Consider the following 9,192-nt stretch of genomic DNA (forward strand, 5'->3'; position numbering starts at 1 on the left):
CGGGGAGATCCCTTCTGCATAAGGTGATTCCGGGTTTCGCTTAACTAGTTTCAACCCAAAGGAGCCCTCTTGGCTAGACGGCATCATTTTGAGATGACTAAAAACCTCATGAGCAACCATGATGTTATCCTGGATCAGTCGATCATTTACAAAAGATGACTGATTAGTGCTGATTAGAGACTGCATCATCGGAAGGAGACGGTTAGCAATAATCTTGGCTAAGATTTTGTAAGAGAAGTTGCAAAGAGCTATGGGTCTGAAATGACTAGCTGAAGTTGGGTTCATAATCTTGGGCACAAGTGCAATATGGGTCTGGTTGAGTCTGAAACATATGCTTTGAGGATTGGTGTTGTTCAACTGAAGCATCGATGACTAATTGCACAGTGTTCCAATGATGTTGATAGAAGGTACCAGAGAAACCATCTGGGCCTGGAGCTTTCAGAGCACCAAGATTAAATGTAGCAGCTTGAACTTCCTCCATGGTGATAGGGACATTGAGAGTCTCATTCATCTCCTTAGTAACTAGGGGATCAATGAAGTCGAGCACCTTTTCCCACTGTTGTGGACCTGTGGTTGTGTATAGCTGTTGAAAATGGGTTATGAGGTGATCGGCAATTTCAAATTCCTTCCGAATCCAGGTTCATTCTTCGTCTTGGAGGCAGTAAATCTTTTTGAATTGATGACGTTGAAGGGTGCTCTGGTAAAAAAAAAAAGTTCGAGTTTCGGTCCCCAAGTTTAAGCCACTGGATTCTGGAACGTTATTGCTAGTACATTTCATCTTGTTTCCATAAGTTGGAAATGTCTTCTGTTACATTTTGGATCTGAGGGGTGATGTCTTGGTCTTTTGTATTGTATAGGGCTTCCAAGTCTTGAATTAAAGAATAGACCTGAGCATTAGTGTTTGGAAATTTCGTTTTACTCCAAGATTGGAGAGCTTCTTGGACATTCAATAGGTTGGTATGCCAAGTCTGCATAGGGGAAGGACCTGCAACATGTTTCCTGGCATTGTATATTACACTTACAATCAGCATGAGAGTTCCAATACTGTTCAAAACGAAAGATATATAGGTCGGCCTCTTTTCTCACTTGGATGGGTATCCAACATGATGGGGTGATGATCAGAGCCAACATTTGGGAGGTGAAACACCTGAGATCGACTTTGAGTGGTGCTTGTAAAATCTAGATAGAACCTTATTTCATTGATCTTGTGCATCAAGTTTTAGCTTCAGATAGCAGGGTGGAGTTTGAGGTGTTTTGTTATGTGGTAGGTTAGCTTTGGAGAAACTGAAACCTACACATATGGAGAAAAGGTTTTGAACTCGGATGAGATTGTCAATATTATTAGTGAATGATAGGGTCATGTTATAAGTACTGAAATCTCTAATAAAGGTGGGTGAGTGACAAAAATTTATGAACAAATGCAATGGACTGCTCCAAATCCAGGTAATTAAGATGAAGATGAACTTCGAAGGTGCTTGTGATGTAATAAACAATGTGTGTACTAAGGGTATTCAGATTTCACAATGGGATGTTAAAAGATGTCATTGCAGTCCACAAATGGGCAATCTTCCTCCGAGGTCAGCTAAGGCTTTAACAATTTTACGTGGTCACCGGTTCACTGCTGATGTTCGGCTTCTCCAATCTTGAAGTTGAAAGGGACTCTCTTCCAGTTATTTATACTTGACGTGATAGTTCTTTGAGTTTCAGACGTTATATTTTTGACGAAGTTAAGTCTTTAGTTAAGCCAATTTTTTTCATGTACGTAGTTGTCATTTTGAATGACGGGAAAACAACAAAGTTATTTATTGTTTGTCAAAAGAGGTGTTAAAATAAGTCAACCTTTACTTTGTTTAGAGCTAAGGCAGAGCATCTCCAGCAGTATTGCTAAAACAAATTTTTTTTGAAATTTATCAACTTTTCGGATGAATAGGAGCTCTAACAGTATACCTAAATGGTTGCTAAATTTAAGGATTGCTAAACGAAATTGATAAATTTGTCAATTGAGCCATGAATTGCTAAAGGAATACATATATTTTCCCTCTTTTTTTTCTCCACGTGTCAGTTTATAATTCGTTAAAAATATTATTTAACTTAGATATAGCAATAACTGCTGGAACCAAATTCTTATATCAATAGCTAAATCTCATAATTATTTCTAAATTTAACTATTATTTTAGTTACACTGCTGGAGATGCTCCTCCATGAGTCTGTTAGTATGGATTTCAGTCGTGAAGTCCAGTTAAGTTAATAATTGGGTAATAGTTACTATGTTGGTCAAGTATTACCGATATTGATCCAAAAGGACCAAAACTCATTGTAATTCATACGTGCTTAATGAACTTCTTTATCAAGTGTTATCAATATTGATCCAAAACTCATTTTAAGACATCATAGATATTGCATGATCCTTCTTTTCCTTTTGCTCTATGCACGTAATACAAGAGCTAATTTCGTGGTGGATGCCGGTGCCCCATGAAGGGTACCACTAGTCCAGTAACTTTCAGATGGTCACATTTGGAGCGATATATTTCTAAGCTTGGTCATTAATGTCTTATTTTTTGATAGTGTAAACTCAGGTTGTTATATAGATTTCACCATGTAATTTTGCTTTTTGTATAAAAAAAAAAAGAACTTGAACTCCTTATTCCTTGTCCACATCTATAGTTCGAAAACTGTTATTACAAATCCGAGGGATAATGCGGCCATATCCGCATCTTTCCCACCAAAAGGCTTCTGTCTTATTCGTTAACCCCAACGCCCCTCTCTCCATCATCATCGTCTTCGACTCTTCGTCATCTCCTTCTTCTTCTGATGATGATGATGATGGGAAGAAGGCAGAGACTGTTGTGCTGCTTCACCATCTTTACATGTGTGTATCTCTACACCCTTGTCCTCGCTCTGCCAACCAAACCGGACGGCGATCACCGTCTGCTACGCCCCGGTGGCGAGCCTTTCAAGATCGCTCTCTTTGCCGACCTGCATTTCGGAGAGGCCGCCTGGACCGACTGGGGTCCACTCCAAGATGTTAACTCCGTCAGAGTCATGTCCACTGTGCTTGATCATGAATCCCCAGGTAGTAGGTGTCTCTTGTTATCAATTTTCATGTCTCAAATATGTCATCCTCTTTTATCATCGTACCATATCTTTGTTTGTGTTCTATGTTTTGCTTAGTTAGCACCACGACTCAGAAAGAACCTATTGAACCTATTCAAGCTACGGATTTAGATAATTTGTAATATTAAACTGATTATGACCTATTCAATACTTAAATATTGGGTTTGAAAAGGAGTTCTAAGTTTTCTAGCTCAGGGATTTAAACCATCACTATGGTCATGTAGGTTGCGGTTGTTCTGAGCGATGGATCACCTAGGACAGACGATTACTTCCATATCAATTTCAGCCATAGCATGTTGACGTAACAATGCTTGATTTGCAACCCAAAACACTGAAAGAAGCACTCTTTAATTACAGAATATAGTAGAATGCATAATTGTGCATTGATGACAATTTTGAGGGGTTCCTACGGTGTGACATGAATTGGTATTTTCATATTGAAATGAGTACTTATCACAAAGTCACATTCTATTTTGTCTATAATTGTTCATATCTTACCCCTGTGGTTCTGTTGCACTAAGTACAATGTTGGTACCTCTGAATAGTCCATAGATATATATAGATGCAAGTATGTGACCGGTTACTTACGTGAATCAAATTCGTTTAATCTCAGTGGTGTTAATCTCAGTGCATGTAATCCAACCGTTCATTTGAAAGTCCTCACTTAGTCCTCGTTATAAGGTCCTCAATGGAACCTCTCCCTTGCTGACAGTATAAAATTATAAATATATAGGTCTCACATATAGAATTCATTGAACCAATCGGTATACTATCACTGGCGGATCCAGGACTTTTGTTCTTACTGGAAGAACAAGCCTGCTTCTAGGCACTTTAGGGAGGTAACACAAACTTGAGTTGGGGATGGATGGCTTCACCAGCATCCCCGGATTTGCTATGAATCTTGTGAGTGTCTCATCTGTATATTTTATTTGCATTTTGATCCTTTAAGAGTGTGCCTGCTATATATGAACGAAAGAAGAATTGCAAATAATTGCAAATACAATTTATGAACTACGTAAGACTAGTATGAGCATCCACTAGTCCAAGTATGTACTGGCTGTATCGCTATCGATTCTAACCAATGACATGGCAGATTTTGTTATCTATCTTGGAGATGTTGTCACGGCCAACAATATAGCAATAAAAAATGCAAGCTTGTATTGGGATCAGGCAATTTCTCCAACAAGAGCCAGAGGAATACCTTGGGCCAGTGTTTTTGGAAACCATGATGATGCAGCATTTGAGTGGCCAATGGAGTGGTTTTCAGGTCCTGGAATTCCTGAACTTCGTTGCTCTGTTGCCAATTCCTCTTGCTCAGGTGAATAAGAAGTTTAACATGTTCGTTGTGTTCTTTTTTTCTTTTTTTTTTGGTCCGGACATGTTAGTTTGTTAGTTTTCTATAAGTTGAATTAATTTTTGCTGAGTATTATGACCAATGACAGATTGCTCTACTTTTAGCATTGCTGATGGATAAATTCTAACTTAACTGCAGAAGGAAACATAATATTAATTTTGTTCTCTATTACATAAGTACTGTTTTCACGATATTGTCAGCTCTCTTCCTGCTGATTTTAGTGCACAAGATAAAAAGAAAATATTCAAATGAATCTTAAGTTCTTGACCATAAACATTCGTATATGAAATTTTAGCTCCAACTTCATATTTTCAGAAGTTTTTCACTATTATCTTCTAAAGCAATGTTATTCAAAAATTGATTGTGACATTCAAATCTGTTTGAAGAATTTAAGCAGGACACCCTCACTGTATGTAATGAACTTGTACTTAGAGATGGACGACTCTAATCAATTGATTCAATCATTTTCAATTCTATTTCCTTAGATTATGATTAAATTTTTATTGTTGCATAAATAATATTAATTGGTTCTGCTATAAGATATCAATCATATCATTATACTATATCATGATAATAACCCTTAAGTTTATAGGAGAATAATCAGTACGCTGTATGCATTCTGATACTAGTAGCCCTCTGACCATTCCATCTGTTCAGTAGGAGAAGAAGAGTGTAGCTTCAGAGGCACACAACGTCTGGAGTTAATGAAAAATGAGATTGTACTTAGCTCTCTTTCATACTCTCAATACGGTCCTAAAGAACTTTGGCCTAGTGTTTCCAACTATGTCCTCCAAGTTTCTTCATCAAACAATCCAGGGTCACCTGTGGCAGTTTTATATTTCCTAGATTCTGGTGGTGGTTCCTACCCAGAAGTTTTATCAAGTGCCCAAGCAGAATGGTTCCAGCAGAAAGCTTTAGAGATTAACCCTGATACAAGGTGGGAAATTATGCAAGCAGAACCTTGTTATTATATTTAAACCACCTAATTGACAAGTGGAATCTGTCATCTTATTTACTTGATATTATATGACATAAGGAAATGAATTCTAAAGCTTTGCACATATTGTCTGCTTCGAGCTCAAGACATGCAAACATTCACTTCTAGTGAAGGGAAAAGCTTTACATGACTTGATGAGTTTTTCTTTTATTTTATTTATTTTTTCTTAAAAGAAGTCTACTCATTCAAATTACTATATCTGTGTATCTTATTTTCTTATAACCATGTTTGACAGGGTGCCTGAGCTTATCTTTTGGCATATTCCAAGTCGTGCTTACAAGAAAGTGGCTCCAAGATTTGGTATACACAAGCCTTGTGTTGGTTCAATTAACAAGGAGAGAGTAGCAACTCAAGATGCTGAAACTGGTATCATGAAACTTCTGGCTGAAAGAGTTTCTGTCAAGGTGAGTTCAAACCTGTTCTTTTGGTATATGGCATAAGTATGGATGTATGGTTAATGATAAACATGTGGAAGTGGTACAAACTGTTGAAGCTCAGATATAGAAAATGATATACCAGCATTTATAAATTACAAAGAATTTGATGCTACAAATGAGTGAACAGTAGTGTTCACATGGTCATCTACTGACCAAGAAAATCATGGTCAATCACCGTTGGATGTAAATTTGAAAAGCATTGGCTAGCGCTACTCTTCCTGAGGCTGTCAGAATAAGTTTGGTTTTCCTTTCTACAGCCTGGTGGTTTATTGGTGTTCATGGTAATTCTATATAACAAAAAGGAAAATGAATCAAGGTTTGAGATTTGATTCCCTCCTAGATTTAGTGTGAACGAAAAATTAAACTTAGTACAAGGCTAAAGCTCTATGGGTAAGCTTGCCAAAACATATATTTGGTGGTACATGTACCTCCTTTGTAAGAGTTAAGGTAACTTAAGGTAAGAGTTATCCACTGGTAACTTATGTTGGTTGCACTTTTGCAAATTATTGAACTGTACGATGATCAATTGACTATAAACTGATTAATACTGTTGACATTACAAGTGATAAGCTGGAATGAATTGGGTTTTCTTGGGAAGTAATTTTCATACAAAGCTATGGTACTAGCTCACGGTTCTTTGTTTCCATGGGCCTTGTGGCAGGCAATATTTGTAGGACACAACCATGGATTGGACTGGTGCTGCCCTTATGAGAAACTGTGGCTATGCTTTGCTAGGCATACTGGTTATGGTGGCTATGGAAACTGGACTAGAGGAGCTAGAATTGTAGAAATCACCCAGAAGCCTTTCTCTATTAAATCTTGGATAAGAATGGAGGATGGTAGTGTTCGTAGTGAACTTGTCTTGAGTCCTTAGGAAACTGTTTCCTTCTGATTTTCTGTGCTACCGGCAGAAAGCGACGTATTTGAAGCTAAAACAAAATTATAGAAAAAATAAATGTATACACACACGGAAACTACAACACTAATCTCTCTGTTCAGTATTTCAATATTATTGCAATGTATTCTTCTTTTTGTGCTTCAATGTATCAATGCTCAATGCTGTTGATCTGAATTATGAACAGTATAATGATGTTAGTGTGCTTTGGTTATCTGTTTCCAGTCTTTAGTCAAACCAAGCTGCATTATACTAAAGCAAGAATGATAGAACCTTCAAAAAATTGAATGTACATAGTTCTCAAAGTGACCCAATAAAAATTAAAAAGCAAATAATAATTATATTTAACAATTATAATAATAATTATTATTATTTTTCTGTTTTTTTTTTTTGCTTGTTGATAGACCTTAAAACTGAAAGTACTGCTCAACTAAAAGCAAAGCAAACCTAATTTTAATGCATCTTAAAATTATTTTAATTATATTATTCACATAAACATTTAGGAGTGAAGTGTTTGCATCAAGTGATGAGATTGTATTTAGTCATGACAGTGATAGTATGCTTTCCATTTCAGTATTGTCATGCTGACTTGGTGAACTCTTTTTTCCATCAAGCTGATGATTAGTTGACCCCTGTTTTCAAGTAATCTAATTAAAAGCTGGTTTCTTAGCAGAAGAATCAATTACTTTCTTTAAACTAAAGGAAGTAGTCTTTTTTAGAAATGCATGTAGTCTCTTCAATAAAGATTTGTGAAATGAAACAGTTATAATGGGTGCTTTGATGGGGATTTAGAGATAGGATCATTTGCTGTGTAAAGGAAGACCCTTTGAAACGGCTCTTCTGAATCAAGGTAGGTCCTTCGAGAAAAGGTTCATTTTATATTCTAATTTGGACAACTCATTCAGCCCAAAATCTAAGTTAAGCAGAAGTTCAATAATTTGGTCCAAAAAAAGGGAAGAAAAGCAAAAGTTGAACAGCTCAAAAGACAGTTTGGTCTCATTTTACTGGGTCACACTTGGGAGGCGAAAGTTCATTTTTGACAAGTCAAAACATGGTCACATAGTCACATCAAGTAGTGCAGCACAGAAATAAAGAGAGGAGGGGCCATTCATTTTAGTTATACATCTTAAAGTTGCAGTTTAGTTATCTAACAAAAAAGTGTTAGCGAGATGGTTCTTAATGGACCAAAGTCATCATGATATACCATACAATGTAGACAGTGCAATCATTCATTTATCAGTTAATCTCTATGTTAGACTACCATTGACACTTGAATCATCAAGGGTGCTTGTGGAATTGATTATATAAGTAGACTTGCTCTTCAGCAATCCTATCAGAATGAATAGACTTTTTCTTTACTGATATTGCTTTAAGTCTCCCTGTCTCTCTGCAAACAAGAACCATTGAGAACCTACTGATGTATCAAAACGAAGAGAAGTCCACTTGGAGAATCATGAAGTTGATGATGGCTTTCATAGGTTTATAGTGTTTTTAGCTGAGAGATCTGAAGAGCTAATGAGTCTAGCTAAAACATCTCTAGTTTCACAAGGTTGCTCATTAACTTTTTACTTTTCTCGAACTGGTGTATCTTTGTAGATTGTATTTTATGTTTAACATAATAAGTTAACAAGGACATAATGGCAAGAACAAAGGGCTGGTTTGGCTGGGTGAAGAGGCTCTTTACTCCTGAATCAAAGACAAACACAAAAAAGGTTGCTCACTCTCCTCCCTTAATTGTTTTGACTGTTTATTAGCTAGTGTCCTTGTTTAGGTAATATATCTGTTACTTTCTGTACTTTTGCAGATATCAAACAAGTGCAGATGGATTTTTGGAAGGCTTGAATGTCAGCACTACCCTTCTCTGCCTGTGCTCACAGCATCAGAAAGAGCATTTAGTGAAGCTACAGAAGAGCAGAGAAAACATGCATTGATTGTTGCAAGAGCAACAGCGGTTGCAGCCAAGGCAGCTGTAGCTGCTGCCCAAGCTGCGGCTGAGGTTGTGCGCCTAGCGGGATCTTCTCAATCTTTCCACCATTTCACAATGATGGACAGGAACTTTGCTGCCACTAAAATTCAAAGTGCTTATCGCGCGCATCTTGTGAGCTTCCTAAAAACTAATGCTATTATATCCATGCTAGTCAAGCAACTCGTTATATATATATATATAGCCCTTCTTGGCTGCGGACGTCCGCACCAAAGTTTTTGGTGCGGATTTCCATTTTTGCACCACTTCCCGATGGAATTTCCTCAAACTTTCTTCTAGACATATCTAGATCATCTTGTGTAGATCATCTCTGCAAAATTTCAGCCAATTTGGTGATCGTTAAGGCCCTCAAACTTACGTTTTTCTGTTATATACCTGAACCGGACAGAATTCAGTCCGTCAGATTTGTTT

General features: G+C 37.1%; 2 protein-coding genes across 2 annotated transcripts in view; both read left to right on the forward strand.

Annotated features, from left to right (window-relative positions):
* The first annotated feature begins 2,812 nt into the window (after positions 1-2,812).
* Positions 2,813-6,845, forward strand: LOC101302956 (probable inactive purple acid phosphatase 16-like). Its single transcript, XM_004303580.1, has 5 exons — positions 2,813-3,073; positions 4,208-4,432; positions 5,129-5,405; positions 5,701-5,869; positions 6,564-6,845. The coding sequence occupies exons 1-5, from the start codon at positions 2,815-2,817 to the stop codon at positions 6,774-6,776; spliced, it is 1,143 nt and encodes a 380-aa protein (XP_004303628.1). The 5' UTR covers positions 2,813-2,814; the 3' UTR covers positions 6,777-6,845.
* A 1,589-nt stretch (positions 6,846-8,434) lies between these two features.
* LOC101292733 (protein IQ-DOMAIN 1-like) overlaps positions 8,435-9,192 on the forward strand; it is a 3,475-nt gene continuing 2,717 nt past the window's right edge. Inside the window, exons 1-2 of the mRNA XM_004305655.1 lie at positions 8,435-8,509; positions 8,602-8,895. Coding sequence (XP_004305703.1) covers positions 8,435-8,509; positions 8,602-8,895 — 369 coding nt within the window. The remainder of the gene's footprint in view (positions 8,510-8,601; positions 8,896-9,192) is intronic.

This window comes from Fragaria vesca, linkage group LG6, assembly GCF_000184155.1.
Source record: "Fragaria vesca subsp. vesca linkage group LG6, FraVesHawaii_1.0, whole genome shotgun sequence".
Lineage (NCBI taxonomy): Eukaryota > Viridiplantae > Streptophyta > Magnoliopsida > Rosales > Rosaceae > Fragaria > Fragaria vesca.